At 33.8% G+C, this 19,533-nt stretch overlaps 1 protein-coding gene across 1 annotated transcript in view; it reads right to left on the bottom strand.

The window, feature by feature from the left end:
* Positions 1–19,533, bottom strand: part of NBEA (neurobeachin) — a 600,762-nt gene that overhangs the window by 429,080 nt on the left and 152,149 nt on the right. Inside the window, exons 27-29 of the mRNA XM_023531608.1 lie at positions 17,282–17,389; positions 12,401–12,569; positions 10,737–10,832 (exon numbers count right to left, since the gene is read on the bottom strand). Coding sequence (XP_023387376.1) covers positions 10,737–10,832; positions 12,401–12,569; positions 17,282–17,389 — 373 coding nt within the window. The remainder of the gene's footprint in view (positions 1–10,736; positions 10,833–12,400; positions 12,570–17,281; positions 17,390–19,533) is intronic.

Here is a 19,533-nt window from a genome sequence, read left to right as displayed (position 1 = left end):
CCTTTGTGCTTGTCTAAGCAGTTTGTTTTATTTTTAATGGCTCCCAGTAGTTGAGGATGTGACAAAATTTGTCAGCCCCACCTCCACTTACAATTATAGCCCTTAAGCTATTTGGGGTATTTTCTCCTTCCTTCCTGAAGGCAATATATCGTAATGTAAAGAGCATGGGACTATAATCAAATAGACCAGAGTTCTAGTTCCACAACTGCTGGATTCTAGAAGGATTTTTAGCATCAGGCTATTAGAAGCCAGAAGCTGAGGCGGCAGCTTTTAAAAGTGTGAGACTACAAGTGTAAGCCATGCTGGCCACTAGATCCAGACAATCTGGTGGTGCCCCCAAAAGTCACAAAAATCGGGGCTCCTTATATGAGGTGTATAAGCTCATTTCTGGGAGATACTGGTGAGCCGAAGAAAGGCAGAGGGATAGTGCCAAGAAGGAATCCGTAGCCTATGTTCCTGGAGAGCAGGTCTGCAGACCACTGGACGTGTGCAAAATCCAGGCCAAAGCACAAAGACAACTAGTCCTCCTTCACAGAAGCTCTGTGAGGTGTGCCTCAGTCTGCTGTCTCTACAGTGCCCTGGGGAGTGGTAGCCTGCCAAGAACTGCCTCGCTGATTCCCACAGTCCTGTAGGACCTAGAAATGTAAGCCTCCCTGGCTATCAGAGCCAGGCAATCAAGGGGCATCCCCAAGGCAGCAGACAAAATTAAAGTGGAAGCAGATGTTAAAACCAGGGTGCCAGATCTGTGTAAAGCTTCCCTCCAGGAGACACTGGCACTCTGGAGAATGGCGGAGGGAGAGCCAGAAGTTAGTGCCACCCTAGGAGGTCTCTGGAAAAAATTAGTTAGCTCCTGAATGCATGTTTAATTAGAAGTCTGCCCCTCAGGGTGCAGCCATGATGATTAGCTAATAGGCCTCCTTCACAGAAATACAGAGTTCCTGGATCTGTTGCTTTTACTGTGTCTTGGCAGTGGTAACTGCTTAAGAACTCTTTCTCCATTGTTTAAAGTCCTGTAGGACTGACAAGTGTAAGCCTCACTGGCCACCAGAGCCAGGAGATGTAGCGGCATCCCTTGCATGGAAGCCTCAAAAATCAGGGCACCAGACAGAATGGACAAATTTCTCCAATTAAAAGATATAGAATGGATGAATGGGTAATAAAACAAAACCTACATATATGCTGTCTACAAGAGACACACATTAGATGAAAGAACAGACACAGACTTAAAGTGAAGGGATGGAAAAATTTAATACATGCAAATGGAAACTAAAAGAAAGCTAGAGAATAACTATAACTGCATGATACAAATAGACATTAAAACAAAGACTACAATAAAAGAAGGGCATTACATGATAGTGGGGTCGATCCATAAGAGGATATAACATTTGTAAATATATATGCACCCAAATAAAAGAACCTAATATGTTAGGCAAATATTAACAAACCTAAATAGAGACAGAGACAGCAATCCATTAATAGTAGGGGATTTTAATACTCCAATTATATCGGTGGATAGATCGTCCAGACAGAAAATCAGTAAGAAAACATGGCATTAAATGACACATCATCCCATACAGACTTAATAGATATATACATGACATCCCATCCAAATTCAACAAAATACACATTATTCTCAAATGTACATAGAACTTTTCCCAGAATAGATCATGTGTTAGAGCAAAAAAAAAAAAAGTAAATTTAAGAGGCTTGAAAACATTTCTGACCACAGTGGTTTATATAAAAAGAAAAATTAATTACATTAAGAAAACTGGAAAATTCACAAAACTGTGGAGATTAAACACCATGCTACTGAACAATGGATCAAAGATGGAATCAAAAGAAATTAAAAAAAAACCTTGAGAAAAACAAAAATAAAAATTTAACATGCCCAAATTTGAGTATGCAGCGAAAGCAGTTCTAAGAGGTAAGTTCATAGCAATAAAGGCCTACATTAAGAAAAAAATCTCAGATAAACAACCTAACTTAACACCTCAAGAAACAAAAAGAAAATAAGAACGAAGCCCAAAGTTGGAAGAAAGGCAATAATAAAGATAACAGCAAAAATAAAAGAAATAGACTAAAATGACAGTAGAAAAAAGAGTAATAAAACTAAGAGCTGTTTGAAAAGATAAAATTGACAAGCTTTAGCTAGACTCACCAAGAAAAAAGGAGAGAGAACACAAATAAAATCATAAATAAAGGAGATGTTAAAACTGATAGGATCATAAGAGACTACTATAAACAATTTTCAGCCAATAAATTAAATAATCTAGAAGAAATGGATAATTTCTAAAAATACACACTCTACCAAGACTGAATCAGGATGAAATAAAAAATATGAACAGACTGTTTCCTAGTAATAAGATTGAATAAGTAATCAAAAACCTCCCGACAAACAAAAGTCCGGGGCTAGATAACTTTACTGGTGAATTCTATCAAACATTTAAAAAAGAATTAGTACCAATTCTTCTCAAACTCTTCCAAAGAATGTAAAAGGAGGGACCTCTTTCAAAACCATTTTATGAGGCCGGCATTAGGCTAAAACAAAACCAGATAAGGATGCCACAAGAAACGAAAATTACGGGTCAATATCCCTATTAAATGTAGATGCATAAATCTAATATTAGCAAATTGAATTCAACAATACATGAAAAAGATCATATACCATGGTCAAGTGGGATTTATTCCAGGGATGAAAGGATGGTTCAATCTGATAAACCACATTAACAAAATGAAGAATAAAAATCATATGATCATCTGAATAGATGCAGAAAAAGCAACTGACGAAACTCAATATCTATTTCTGATAAAAACTCTCAACAAAGAGAGAATAGAGGAAATATACCTCAACATAATAAAGGCCATAGATGACATGCCCATGCCTAACATGCCTAACATTTTAAGTCAGGAACAAGACCAACAAGCCCACTCTTACCACCATCATTCGACATACTATAGGATGTTCTAGCCAGAGTAATCAGGCAAGAAAAAGAAATAAAAGGCAGCCAAATTGAAAAGGAAGCAATAAAATTGTTACCATTTGAAGATGACACTACTATAAGTAATATTATTTACATTATAATATAAATAATATATACATGTAAGATATAAAAACCCTAAAGATTCCCATCAAAAATCTTTTAGAATAAACAAATTCAGTAAAGTTGCAGGATACAAAATCAACATGCAAACATCTGCTGTGTTTCTACATACTGATAATGAACTATTAGAAAAGAAATTTAAAAAACAATCCTATTTTCAATATTAAAGAAAATAAATACCTAGAAGTACATTTAATCAAGGAGGTGAAAGGCTTATACGATGAAAACTATAAGATATTAATGAAAAAACCTGAAGAACACATAAATAAATAAAAAACTATTCCATGCTCATGGATCAGAATCAATATTGTTAAAGTGTCCATACTACTCAAAGCAATGTATAGATTCAATGCGATCCCTACAAAAATTCCAATGGCGTTTTTGACAGAAATAAAATGAATAATCTGAAACTTTGTATAAAACCACAAGAACAAAGCTGGAGGTATCATATTCTCTGATTTCAAACTGTATTACAAAGCTTCAGTAATTAAAGCAGGATAGTATTGCCACAAAAACAGATATACAGATCAATGGAACAGAATAAGGACCTCAGAATTAAACGCACACACATATGGTCAATTAGTTTACGACAAAGGAACCAAAAACATGCATTGAGGAAAAGACAGTGTCTTCAATAAATTGTGTTTGGAAAACTGGACAGCCACATGGAAAAGAATGAAACTTGTCCACTCTCTTATATTATACACAAAAAGTAACTTAAAATAAAAATTTGAACATAAGACTTGAAACATTAAAAATCCTAGAAAAAAACCACAGGTGGTAAGCTCCTTGGCATAAGTCTTGGCAATAATTTTTTTAAATCTGACACTAAAAGTAAAAGCAACAAAAGCAAAAATAAACCGGTGAGACTATATCAAACATTAAAAAAAATACACAGCTAAAGAAATCTTCAACAAAATGAAAAGGCATTCTACTAAATGGGAGAAAATACCTGCAAATCATATATTTGATGAGGGGCTAATATCTAAAATATATAAGAACTCATACAACTCAAAATAAAAAACGCAAACAATCTGATTACAAAATGGCCAGATCTGAACAGACATTTTTCCAAAGAAGACATACAGATGTCCAACAAGTACATGAAAAGCTGTTCAACATCATTAAATAATCAGGAAAATGGAAACGAAAACCACAATAAGATATCACCTCCCATCTGCTAGAATGACCATCATCAGAAAGACAAAAAGTAAGTGTTGGCGAGGACGAAGGGAAAAGGGAGCCTGTGCACTGCTAGTGCAAATGTGAATTGGTACCAGAACTACAACGTGATCCAGAAATGCTACTTCTGGGTTTGTATCTGAAGAAAACAAAAACACTAATAAAAAAATATCTGCACCCTTTATTCACCGAAGCATTATTTACAGTAGCCGAAATATGGAAACAACCTAAGTGTCTATCAGCAAATAAATGGATAAAGAAATGACAATAGATAGAGATATATCTATTTACAGATATAGATAGATAGAAAGAAAGATCTCTCTATATATCTATATCTACATACACACACACAATGGAATATCACTTAGCCATAAAAAAGAATGAACTCTTGCCATTTGCAACAACCTGGAATGACCTCAAGGGCATTATGCTAAGTGAGATAAGTCAGACAGAGAAAGATAAATACTGTAAGATCTTTCTTACATGTGGAATCTGAAAACAAAACAAATAAACACACACAAGCTTATGGATACAGAGAACAGACTGCACGTTGTCAAAGGCGGGGTGGGTAGGAAGTGAGAGAAATGCATGAAGGGAGTCAAAAGGTAAAAGAAATAAAAGTAACACATCTAAAATGGAAGTCTTGGCTACTGTCTTCCTCCACTCTTGTTTACTTTGATAAATGGCCATTTCATCATTTCAGTGTTTCACACCAGGCAGCCAGGTGCCATCCTTGAAAACTGTGCATACCCCACGCTCTATATCTAATCTTTACCACATCCTGTCAATTTTATCTTCAAAATATGTCCCTAATTTACCTTTCTCTTTGATCTCCACTGCCAACACACCTTAGTCCTAAGCAACAGCATCTCTACCTAGACAGCAACAGCCTTCAATTAGTTTATCCAGTTTCCTTAGAAGTCCCCTCCAATCTACTCCCCTTCACTGTATCCAGATTATAAACTGGATTATGATACTTGTAGTAGGCAGAATAATGCCCCCCTCCAAAAAGTCTATATCCTAATTCCCAAAACCTGTGAATGCCGCTTTACAGGGCCAAAAGGACATAAATGTAAGGGCTCTGATAGGGGACGACTATCCTGAATTATCCAGGTGGGCTCAATCTTACCTCATGAATCCTTAGAAGCAGAATTCCTTTCCTAACTCTATTCAGAGAAAGATGTGACTACAAAAGAATAGTCTAAGAGATGCACTGTTCCTTGCTTTAAAGATGGAGGAAGGAGGAAGAAGGCCACAAGCTCAAGAATATGGGTGGCCTTTAAAGCAGAAAAGGCAAGGGCAATAGATTCTCCTTAAGAGCCTCTAGAAAGGAATGTAACCTTGACGATGCCTTAATTTTAGCCCAGCAAAATCCATGTTAGACTTCTGATCTACAGAGCTGTAAGATATTAAATTTCTGTTGTTTTAGGCCAATAACTCTGTGGTAATTTGATATGGCAGCAATAAAACACTAATATAATACTCCTCTGCTTAATTTAAAAATCTGATCCTTAATACAGTTTACAGGCCCTATGTGACTGGTTCCTGCCTACCTATCTAACTCATGGAATGCTTGCTTCACTTCCCCTTGGTTCCTCTGTTCACCCACAAATGTTCCCAAAATATGCCAAGGGTATTCTCGGGACATGTGGCTAACTTTTCAGAAATGTGCCTCTACTGTCACCATTCTTTTTCTCAAACTAACTAAATCCATCCTTTGGTTCTCAGCTTAAATCACTTCTGTGATGCCTTTCTTGATCCCAAATTAAATTAGGTTTCTTCTTTTGTACGTTCTCATAATAATCTGTAATTTAATTTCTTAGAATGTGACATAACTTCTAGTTATAAATTTAAGTGTGTGGTTTCTAAAAGAGTATCACCCTTGCTAAAATGTTAGTTTCATAAGGAAAGGACTCTTTGCTCACTATTATATATAGTGATGTAATACGAAGGATATAACAGGAAGCAAGGACGCAAGGACACAAGGGAGGGATGGAGGGAGGGAGGTTTTTGTTGGTACCCTTAATAATACTAAAAGTGGATATTTAAGAGTTAAAGTTCTTAAAAATATTTGCTAGGAATAACTGGGAATGATTTTTACCTGTAAATAACTGAAATATATAACATATTCAACATCACTATCCAATATTAATTCTATAAATTTTATATTAACAATATTGTAAAATAGATTATACTGCATTCGCATTATAGATTACAAAGGACCCAGTAAAAAGGATTCCAAAAGCAAAATAACAAATTTGCAATATTAAAAATCTAAATGTTAGATTATATGAATGTAGCAACTATTTAATATTCATTTAATATTTTCAAGTATGCAATAAAAAACTGAGCAGTAAAAATATTTGTATGTGAATTATTGGCATATCATTGTTTCCTTAAGTACAATTCTCAAAGAAGAATTACTAGTCCAGGATTATGGATATTTTTATGCTATGTAAAGTATACAGATTTAAACTCTCACTTTTTAAAAATTTTCCCAATTTTCAAATTATGGTACATTTTTGTTTGAATATAAATTTATTTGATTATTACTTTTAAATATATTTTCCTTATTTGTAACATTACAATTTGCCTTTTGTTAGTTGTTTGGTGTTTTCTATCTTTCTCCATTATTGTGATATATTATTTTAATAGATCTGTAAGAGCTTTTTGTTCATTAAGTCTATTAACTTTTACTAAATATGTATTTTTTGTTTCTATTTCTTTTTAATGTTGTAAATATATTCAGATATGCAGCTATATAAAACTTTTATTTAGTCATATATTTTACTTTATAATTTCAGCCTTTGATGTTATGATTTAAACATCTCTCTTTATACTAATTAATATTAATTTTAATTTTCTTGATTTATGTTGTTTCATTTTTATCTTTAAATTTAATACATATGAAATGATTTAGTATAATGAGAGGATGTAAATTAATTCTTTTCAAATGGTTACTCCATTTGATAATCTCCATATCATTTGTCAAATTATATTTCCTCTTCCATTTGATTAAATAAGTTATAAGATATAAAATGCTTGTGCATATTCCAGCCTATTTATAGACTGCTTATGCCATATTCTATTCTTGTACCAGTATTGCATTCTCTTAATTATTTTATTTTCTGTGTTAATTTTTCCCCTGATTATAAATTGTTAGAGAAAAATATAACATTTATTTGTAAGTGCACCTACATAGCCACTTTCTTCTTCTTAAATTGAAAGTGAAATAATTAACATAAAACTCCTACAGCTTTCAGAACAAGTTATCAATAAAAGTTTTTCCTAGTTCCAGTTTTCACATGTTTATAATGAAATGCATTTATAGCTAACATCAACGCTCAGCTTTTTAAAAAATTGTTCGACTTTCTCACTGGCTTATTTATTTAGTTACAAATATTTACCGTATTTACTCTTAAGTGCCATGCAAGGCAGCAGGGACTACCTTCTCAAAGTATACATTCTAATAAACAAACAAATAAATTGCGTTAGTGCAAGAAGAGAAATAAAGAGAATGCTGTGATAGAGAGCCGGGTGGAGGAGGGAGCTGCTCAGCCGCAGGGGTTGGGGGCCCTCTGTGAGGAGGTGACCTTTAAGCAGACACCTGAAAAGTAAGCACTAATTATACAAAAAACAGGGAAAAGAGAGAGCCAAAACCAGAAACAAAATACAAACATCATGATACGGGAAATTGCTTAGAATGATTAAAGAACTAAAAGGCAGTTTGTAGCATAGTGAGCAAATGGAAAAATAATACAAGATAAAGTTGGAAAAGCAGTCAGCAGTCAGATTATCAGAGACCCATGTGATAGTTTACTCTAAATACTACTAGAAAAATTTAAGTCCAAATGGGGCACAATCTCATTTAAATTTTAAAACAAATTTAGGTAAAACTGCAAAAAAAAAAAAAAAACCAATAAATATCAGTAAGAGGTGAGAAAAGCACTTTGGAACCATCTGTAGAATTCTAAGTAAATAAGAACTCTAGTAGTCTTCTCACTGTAAGTTTAGACATTTTAACTTTGTCGCCAAAATTATAGGAAGCCTTTACAAATTTTTAAAAAGAAAAATTATTATATTTGTTATAAAACATACACTTGTTATTATATATGTTATAAAACATTTACTGCATGAATGTATTATATTAAATGTAAATTTTTCATTACATTAATTTTTATATTATATATTAATGTTATTTAAAATTTTTTCATCAGTAATAAATTAAATGACTAGAGAGACAAGAAGCCCAATGAAGAAATTATGGCAATATGCTAGGAAGGGGTAAGACCTTGAACTGAGGGATTGTCAAAGACTATAAAGAAGAGAGGGGTCAGAGCGCTACTTCAGAAATTTTTAAAAGGCTCAGGGAGCTGAAAGAAAGGAATGAACAAAATCCAGTTCATTCTTCAAGATCAACATGCAAGATCAACAACCGATAATTATTATTAAGTAATTATTATTATATAATGAAATGTGTCGAGAACTGTGTACTTTCAAGTTTCTTTTATTTTTGTAATTTGATATTTTTTGCCAATAAAAAAAAAAAATCACAATCCTTCTGTGTCTGGGAGCGCTGCATTCTTTAAAAATACTTTACATGTCTGACAAAGAAGCCAGTTCCATAAGTCTTTAAAGAGTGGACTCTAACTGTTTCTTATCCGGTGAAAACACTAAGAGTTGACTTTGCATTTCTAATTATCAACAGAATTTTCCTCTAAATAACCATTGCACCCCCATTTCTACATAATGAAGAGAATAATGGTAAATTTACCACAAGAGCTTTAAAGTAATTTAACATTTTATCATACCACTAAGACCACCATGTACTTCAGCTAAAACCGTCTTCCTGACAAAGCTCCCTTGATGAAGAAAGCCATTTCACTGATGGTCGGACGCGGGCTCGTGACCTGGACGACTGCCCCAGATACCCCGCAGTCACTGCGGCTAAGCCTTTGGGACTTGCGCCTACACAACACCAACTCCAAGGGCATTTAATCTAATTTAATCTTATCCTCAGTTTACACACTTTGGAGCTAGATATGTTTGTAAAGAATAAAGCTGAAAAGAAATTTTTCCTTCATTTTATCATGATGTTCAAAGGTTGTACATTTGTAAAGAATATATCTGAGTATTTATCAAGTTGTAATGAAAAAAATACTTTGCTGCTTTGTTTGTTCTATAATTGATCTTCCATATCAGTGCATTGGGCACTCTGAACTATGGTGTCATCTGGAGCTCAGGGTCCTCCCCAAACTCACTCCAGTTACTGGCCGAACTCTGTTCTTTGCTGTCACAGGCTGAAGCCCCTGAGTCCCAGCTTTCTCACTGACTGTCAGCCAGGCAAGTGCTCTCAGGTCTTAGAGAGTGATGTTAGGTCTTTAACCTGTGGTCATCTCCATCTTGGCAAAGTCAAATCCCTCTCACACTTCCAGTTTCTCTGACTTTGTTCTGCAACCAGCCAGAGGAAACTCTCTGCCTATACAGGGCTCCTGTGTTTGGGTCGGGACTATCTGCATAACCACCTTTTCTTAAAAGCAATTGCCCTGCAGGACACAACCTAACCACAGGAGTAAAATGCATCACATTCAGTGTCCCGGGAATTCTCCGGAGCATGCGCATGGGACATCTTGGGGAGGGGGCAGTGAGGGTGCAGGGTGTGACCCACACAATCCTGTGTTCTGCAGACACTACTCTCCTGTGAACTGTCCAGGAGACAGCACTTCAGCTATTTAACTTTTCATCTCTAAAACTTCCAATTGGTTCTTTTAAAAAAATCTTCCATTTTTCATTATGTTCCCTTTTTCTTTCAGATTGAAAAACATCTTGTACATATTTATAACAGCTGTCTGAACGTCCTTATCCGATACATCTGCCACGTCTGTCCTTTCTGAATCGGTTTCTATTGATTAATTTTTATCTCCTGCTTACGCATCACACTTTCCTGCTTCTTTTCATGTTTAATAAATTTTTACTGGATGCTTAATTTTGAATTTTAGGTTGTTTGGTAGAGAAAGTTTTGCATTCCTTCAAAGAGAGGTAGAATATTGTTCTGATAGTAAGTTAAATAACTTATAGATCGGTTTGATGCTTTCAAGGCTTGTTTTTAATAGTTTTTCTTATGCGTCTGGAGTCGCCTTCGTTTTGGGCTAATTCATTCCCACTACGAAGGGGTAACTCTTCGGCTATCTCCAGTGCACGTCACCACGGTGCACAGTACCACACATGTGAGTAGGTATACTTAACTTGCAGATGACATATAAAGAAATGTGATGGAATACAAATATAAAAGCTACATTTTGTTCTCATTAGCCAGGTATAAATACAACATATCATATCTCCATGAAACCTGAGGTGTATACTTGTTTATGAACAATGGGATTATGGATATTTATTGTATAACACGATGAAATAAGAATACCCAAACAGGTCAGGAGATGAGGTCGATATTACCTTTGTAAAATGAGTGGGCAAAGCTCTGCTCAGGAATTAACTTGGCAAGGAATCCATGGTTCAAACTTGGATGAGGGATAGATGGTATGACCACAACTGTGGAGAAAATCATGGGATCAAATTTGAGCAAGCATGAAACAATCTGAAACACGGTCCACTGAAGGTACATGACAATTCTAATCACTGCAACATGCAAACAGTACTAGCAATAAAGACTGCATCTCTTGGGGAAAGAAAGTGGTTATGCATTAAGAGAAAAGAAATAATATACTTGTTAAGTAATTTTAGCAACATACACAGAGTCATACAAACACACAAGAAAGTCAGAACTGGCTTTAGTGAACTGGCAATTCAGTAAAATATTGCTCATTTTATACATATATAACTGATATGAGTGCATTAAAATGAAGAAAAAAGAGTTGATTAAGATAATAGAATTTTAGTGTCATGTTTTAAATGGTCAAAAGACATAAACCGGAATGGTAGGATAATGTTTACTCTGAAGAATAAAGTTAAAAGTATACTACAATGAATTATCATGTTTATGTGTTCACAGTAAATAGAGCATGCAACAGCAAAGTATTATAGCTAAAACATAATCCATATTTCCACAACAGCAAAAAGCTAAATGACATACGATATGCTTATGGAAAACAAAATGCAGAGATTTGACCACTAATTTCTACTCACTTTTAAAAATATCAATTTTATTTATAGACCATATGTATTTATTTAGGAAAGGCAATTTCAAATATAAATTAATCCAATGGTACATGAAATAATCACTGGGTTATCAAGGTTATGCTGCAAAAAACAGAGACACAACCTTGATATAAACACGTGGCAGGAAATGCAACTGACAGAAGGCATCCCGTGATATTACAATATTAGTTGCCAGAAAATGTGTGTATCATTTTCAAGCAGGGTAGGCAAAGCTGATAATGCAAGAACTCCTACAACACGAGCATCTTCTGTAGATAAGAAAGATAACGTGGCCTAAGATGGTACATTGTTGTCTACAAGTCTTTGATTTTAGTTGAAGCAACTCTGGTATAAAGTTTAGAATATATGTTTGCATATTATGAATCTCTGATAGAATATTGATATTGAGTATTTAATATAGAATATTTTAAATACAGAATATGTTGAATATAGACATTGATAATTAGATATTGAAATAACTACACAGCAGAAGAAAGAAAGAAGAAGAAAAGAAAAGGAAGGGGATGGGAAGGGAAGGAAAAAAAAAGAAAGAAAAAAAAGGATGCTGTCTTTGAACCTAGCTATAAAGATTTACATTTTGACTTATACTTAGTCTTGACCTACTCTATAAGGACCTCCCAATTTCATGTTTTTAAAGGTTAAAAAGCGTTATACATAAAATGAGTTGTTTACATATTATAGTACAGATGACTTTTATTACTAGATAAAAAACATTAAAAACAAATCTGCACTGATAAAATGAGAATACGACAATTATTATGGAAATACCATTCATATATTTCTGAGGAATTAAAGAATATTAAACTGGCATGTATATATCACATACTTGTAAATATTTGAGGTGATTATGAACAGGACTAGTTTAAATCGGACTGTAAAAGTCAAATAAAAAGGAGGGAAATGATGATGGAAATTCAAGTAATTTGCGAAGTATTAAGTACCTGTACTTGTCGGTGAATTTATTTCTTGTCTAATGTTTCTCCCCGGTTGGCTCCCAGTTCTTGCAGTCTCTCGCTGGGGTTCTAAGATGTCACGATACTTGGAAACCATCAGAACCGAAATGAAGTAAACTACAGCTAGGGCTAAGAACTGCGCCTGCTTGCTGTCATCCTGTGGAAAACAAAAGGCAGTTCTGACACTTAAAAAACTTTCAGTGAAAGTTCGCAGAACACAAGCAACTACTCCTACATCATTTTCTTTACAGAGGCAAAATCTGACATTTAACTTTTATTAAAACTTGCTAAATATACATATTGTAATTCAATAAGTATCATTTAAGTATAAATACAAAACTCCAGGAATATATCATCTGAGTTATAAGTTGAAATGCAATTTCAAAAAACAAGAATGTTGAAATTTTGATGAACGTGCCACAAAATTTTATTCTTTGTCCCCTTCACCATTACTGTCCATTACACTTCCATAACTGAACATATGCAGATGGCACAGGCTGAAGAGAATAATTTAATGTGTCAATTAAAAAAACATAGGAGTTTTAAGTGTTATAACTAAAAAATGAATAGAATAAAATTACAATTGGAATACATATACAATTCTACCATATTATTACCTGAGTAGGACTCTATATGAGTACAAAATAGGAAAGATATAAACAATGGAAGAGCAGAAAGCATAAATTTTCTACAAGCCTAATATGAGCTAGAAGGATGATCTGGTAACTTAAGAAAAAGCTAATGCAATCTCTGTCTGCACAACAGATTAAGAAGTGCAAGTCTCGATATTCTGCACTGGGAAAATAGCCACTAAAACTGCCAATATTTGAGCCTCCTAATTTCAAAAGCTCAAGGACAAATGGAGTTTTTCCAGAGGAAAACAGCAAAATGGTAAAAGGTCTAAAAGAGATCCTCCTCCTTAGGCTAAAGATACCAGTTTTTAAAAAGTAGCTTGCAGTCTACCAGAGAAGATAACTTTATAATAAATATGCTTTGCAAAAAATACAATGTGCTACATATTACATGACAGCTCTATCCAAAAAGCCTAGATAACCATCTTACAGGGAAAATCTGTTAAGAAGGCAAATTTATATGAGCTCTAGTACCACTTCCAAATTAGACTCTATCTAGGAATCAAGTGGAAATGATTATAAAGGCATTTTCTAAGCTAAGTAAAAGTGATACTTCAAACAAAAACTGCAAGTAATTACTGTGCCCTACAAATAACAGGTAAAATTTAGTATCAGAGAAATAAAGAAAACAAACATGCATTAAAGTCTAGTAACTCCATTAATGGTGCACTTTATATTTATTATTTCATTTAAACACAAAGTGAAGAAAGTTCAGAATTTATATGCATTTGTCAGAAAAGAAAGAAAACAAATATTTACTGATGACTTACTACTATGAAACAATTAGTACAGCTAATGGAGAAAATAAAATAAATTAAATATTATGAAATATGAATTTAGTATTTCATACTCTGTGGGTGATAGCTTTTCTAAAGATAGTTTCTTATGAAGTGTTTGAAATGCATACTCCTTTTTACAATGCCGATGGAATAAATATATAGAGAGAAGGGACAAAATCAAATACTTAAACAGTTATTATAAAGGAAATGAGGAAAATCAGACTAACAAAAGATACTGACCGACGAATTCAAACACAGCTCAAGCTGCAACAGCCCACAATATCCCACTGCACTTTTATTTCCACCAGTGGAAACTTCGTACAGGCAATCAGAAGGCATTCAACAAGTATGTGTAGAATGAGTGAATGCCAGCTACACAGTTGCAGAGCTGCATATAATAGACACTGTGAATTGTCCTAGCCAAGTTAAAATCTCCCTTATAAATGGCATGAAAACAGCTGCCTTTTCTCTTCAAATCCAAATATGTAAACTAATTGTGATGCTTGTTCCCAGTATTGTCTTTGAAAACGAAAATGAACAATATACAGAAGCTAAACATCTGGAGAACAACTAAATTTTACACAAATTAATTGCCTTGCCTAGGTATTTTATTGTTATGAAAACAAGAACTTTATTATGTTTCTCCCATCTGCTTAAGAAATGGGACTTTCCACTATTCAATCTTGAAACAGTAACATAATTAATTTATTTCAAAATGCTTTAAAAATTTTAATGCTTCAACCAGGATGTTGAAAAACTTTCCAATTCAGTTTCTAAGAATTAAAATTACTTCTGTTTCTATAATTTTGGATAGAAAGGTGACCTAGGATAATCCTAGGTCAGGCTCTCGAGAAAGAGAGAAGCATAATGAATTTACTTTCAAATTTTGGCTTACTGGGGAACACTGAAAACAAAGTTAGAGTTTTTGTTTTTTAAAGCTGTTTTTTTTTTTAACCACATAGCAAATTTTGCCACAAATCTTCTACCGGAAATTACAGTTCATATGCATTTAAATCAGCAATGTCTTCATCACAGAAAACAAATGAGAGCAAGAAAAGAATTCATTCTTTGATGTTTTATCAAATTTTCCTCCTGCCACTACAGCTAGTATGTACTTTCTTACGGTGTCAGCAAAACTCAAAAATCATTGAAAACCATTAAAATCCTCCATCTCTAAATTTAAGAATATGGTATATGAGCTTGTATGTGTGTCTGTGTATGTGTGTGGGCTCATACCAAGAAAATTATAGACTTAAAAGGTAAAACAGCTGACAAAGACTATAGAGAAAAAAAGAAACAACTTTACACTCCAAGGTTATATTCTATCAATATACCTCCACACATATATACAGATATATTACATATTATATATAATGTACATACACTTTTCCTTAAGAACCTAATTTTAACCCATTTGTTTTTGAAATCAAGGAAACTAAAAATGACTTGATTTATGAAAATTTCAAAAGTCAAGTACAATTCTTAGCATAACATCTACAATTAACTCTATAAAACATGTCATTTGTAAAGCCTTTTCAAATTTCAAAGATTATTGAAAACTGATGAAAAAAGTGTTTTGAAAAAAGTGTTTCTTACAATCTATGAAATTTGGTGATAGAAACAGAATGCTTTCGAAAGATCTACTCTCCCTTATACTAGGGGTGTGATCTTAATGTTTCTGAGTCTTAAATACCTTTTAACCTTTAACTGGAAGCTAAGGGTAATATACATTAAGTGTCTGATACACACTATAACTCAATGAACACAAGTTATGTTGTCTTGATGACATTTGTAAGATACACCTGGGATCACTTAATTCCCCACAGGACAAAAGGTTAGCACCACTGCTTGGTTCTCCAATATATTTACAAAACATCTATAAATCTTAGAAAAATTATAATCCACCATAATAACCTAATGTAGAATTTACTAACAATTTAAACACTGTCACAATTAACATAAACCTCTTATATATCATGTCTGACTCTTGGAGATAAAAATATGTTCCATGTTTTAATCATTCTTTATTAGAAAAATTCTTTCGACAACACATTTTTTAAGGATGAATAATTCCTATTTCTAAATGGTTAAATTGTTAGTATGTGATTTTTTTTCCAAGTCTGGATTACAGATCAGATTATGGTGAGATTCTTACATCATGGTTTTTATACTATCAGGTGTTTTATCTCCTATTTTTAAAAATTCCTTTTTCATTTATTAATCACAAAAGCAATATGGCTTTCTTAAAGAAAATTTGAAAATATAAAAAAGTACAAAAGATTGAAGCACAAAATAAAAACTGTTTATCTAGAGAGAATCATTGGTGATATTTTGCTATGTTTTTTTCAGTCTTTTTTTTTTTTAATAAAGATGAACTTATGCATTTACATACTCTCAGCTTACAAATGTAGTATTTATCTAATATGAGCACTTTTCCATACTGCTGCTTTCCCTTAAAGTATATGAGTGTTTTTCCATGTCACTAAATTTCCCTCAAAACTATGATTTTAATGGCTGCAGAGTTACCCGTTGAATGAATATACTACAATTCACTAGGCTGAAACTCTATTGTTGGATATTTATAACGTTGCCAGTTTTCTTGTAGGCAGTTCTGATCAGCACATAAGGTTAAATATCGTCTGAGAAGGACCACTGGAACATAAAGCATCGATAGTTGTAAGAGTTTTAACACATATTAGTAAAAAGCCATTCAAAAAGCCTATCCAATTTCTACTATCAGTGATATATGATAGCATATTTCAGTGTACCCCTGCAATGCTAGGTATTACTGCTTTAAAATTTTAGCTTATCTAACAGTGAAATACCTCACTTTTGTTTGAATTTGCATCCTTTTGACTACTAGTGACCCTGAATTTTTATCATGTTTGTTATCTTATATTTCAAATTTTATGTCCACTATCTACTTCTGTGTTATGTTTATAATTTTCCTAGTGATTTGTAAGAACTGATATAGAGTGACAATTTTTCTATTATTTATTCCTATTTAAAATGCAGATTCTCCTTTCAAAAGTAATGCCCCTACCCCCAAAAAAAGTAATCGACAGTAACACCATAACGAGTTAATCCCTTCTATCCATAAAACAGGAACATTAATGACAACAAACTATTCGGTACCTAGATACGGAGCAAGGCATAATGAAAGAGAGGAGGAGGTGATACTAGGTAAAGGGAATTATAATTTTTCAAGGTTATCTCTATCCTTAGTATACATAAAACTTAAAGCAAAATTTCACATAATTTAAAAAATAACATATTAATAAGCTTTTAGAGAAAGCTAAGGCTAAACCATTTTACAATCAGAAGTATGATATAAACCCCACGACTCTTGACATTGGGATATTTAATTTTAACATGTAGCTTTCTAATAAAATTTAAATCATTTTACACGAAGGACACCTGAAGGCTTTTTCCGGGAAAGTCGCGCGGGTGTAACTCACCACGTCCCGGAAGACCACAGCGCGGAGCCGGTTGATGTCCACGTCCTGGAGGAGTCTGTCAGGGTCCTTGATGGGAGACAGGTTACCTGGAACGTTTTCTAATGGAGTCTTAAAAGGGATAGGAAATTGTGAAAAAACAGCATAATACATAAACTTACACAGTAACAATTTCTAACATCTCTAACTTAGGCATTAAAGTGGCCAGATTCTTTACTTCCTTATCACTGGATAACACTTGTTGACCACGATATTATAGGATACTGTTTCTTTTCTTCTCTATTCTTGTCAGTTTCCTTTGCTAGTAATCTTGTTCTCTGTCACCCAGCTACCAGTATAGACTCAAAAAGCGGGCAAGACTATGCTAGAAAAAAGACAGATCTTGGACTTCAGAAAATTGGGGCTCGAATCTCTGTGTGACCTTAGGCTTATGATTAAAATTTTCTGATCCTCATTCTCTCTACTTCTAGTTAATACATCTGTGAGTCACTGGGTTTATTTATCCAGCATGCTTTCATAATACATGAGGTTATTATATTATATGAGATTTATATGTGTAAGCATTTTCATGATCTGCAGTTAGAAAAAGTAAATTTTTAAAAAGATTCAGTCATAGCCTTAATATTAAAGCTTAAAGACATTAAAGATCATCACCATCAAAATTATTTTTATAACTGAAGACACACAAAACCACGAATTTTATGTAAAGTGTCACACAGCAAACTGAGAGTCAGGTTCCCTGAAATGCAATCTAGTACTTTTTCACTTACACAACATAGTAAGAACTGTGTGGGAACAATATTCGTAAAATTACATGGACTAAATTAGATAATGTATGTGAAGTACCAGATACGATTCCTGCAAATAGAATAACCTGCTGTTACTCTAAGTAACACAAAACAAATAGGCCTCCCGATTCTCTACAGACCTCGATTGTATTTCACTCTTGCGTTAAGATGCCTGATTGCTCTACAGCAAAGGAGAGGGAAAAGAGCAGGGTATTTGAAGGTTGACAGTTATTTGGCTTCCATCACAATTCCAAAACTTACCAGCAATACGACCTTAGGTGAGATACTTAACCTCTGTGAATCTCAGTTATATCATCTAAGTAACAGGCTAATAATATTTATCACAAGACAATTAAAGAAAATAACACATTATTTACAGCATAGATAAAAAGTACATAATTTATAACATAAATGAAAAAATTATATTTTAATTTATACATCCTTTAACAGTGTTTCTATATCTATAATGTAATGTGAGCCTTATAAAGCTTATATCATTCCATCTTCTTACAAAGTATAAAAAATGGGACCCGATGAAGATGTGTGAATCATGCGAACCACACAGGTTAGTAACACAACCAAGTTAACTATAGTTTTCTTAGTGAAGTGGCATATAAATAAATGCATAAACACAGGGAGGAAAAAAAAACAACAAACAACAAATTAAACCCTCACCAATGAGGTTCACTGATTCTCTGTCCCGAAATATGTTATCAAGTCAACTTTCCCCCTAACATTTCTATATTCATCACTATTGTCCATTTTCACTGCCTGGGTTGCTAGAGACACCTGACAAGCTCGACTAAACTACTACACATTTCCCTCTCATGAGGCTTTTCTGTCCATACTCTACAGTCAGAACACTGCTTGGTTGACTTGACAGTCTTGAAAAGCGCCCCATTACCTCCTGAATTAAGTACAGACACCTTTATATCAAAGCTCTCAAAAAACACTAATATATTTATTCATTTCATTGAGTTCATATAATGAGTGGTCAGCTGCTGGAGAGAGGAAGGGAATTAGTATTAATTAAATGTTCACTGCATGTCAGGAATTACTAAATAACGCATTATTGCTTTTCATTTAAATCATACAAATACCTTGTAAGTTAAGATCTGCATCTATTTTAAAAACTGGAAAATTGAGGCACAGGATGCTAAGGAATTTATATTAGGTCACAAGACCAGTAAGTGGCAGAGCCAGGACACAAACTCAGAACTGCCTGGTTCTAGAGTTTGTGCCCTTTGGCAAAGTACTCACGGTGCCCTACAAGCTCTGGAATGACGAAGACATAGGAGACAGAGCCTGCCCGCAAGGAACTACAGTCTACCACACCCACGCGAATAACACAAGGCATTACTGCTCATGTGCTTATATTTAATCTTCTAAGCAATGGAGAGCCCAGTGGAGACTTCTGAGCAGTAAAATATATATGGCCCAATTATTTTAGGAATGTTTCTCTGACAG

The sequence above is a fragment of the Pteropus vampyrus genome, unplaced genomic scaffold (assembly GCF_000151845.1).
Source record: "Pteropus vampyrus isolate Shadow unplaced genomic scaffold, Pvam_2.0 Scaffold71, whole genome shotgun sequence".
Classification (NCBI taxonomy): Eukaryota; Metazoa; Chordata; class Mammalia; order Chiroptera; family Pteropodidae; genus Pteropus; species Pteropus vampyrus.
Note: the sequence above shows the minus strand (reverse complement) of the source record. Positions and strands in the feature narration are given on the sequence as shown.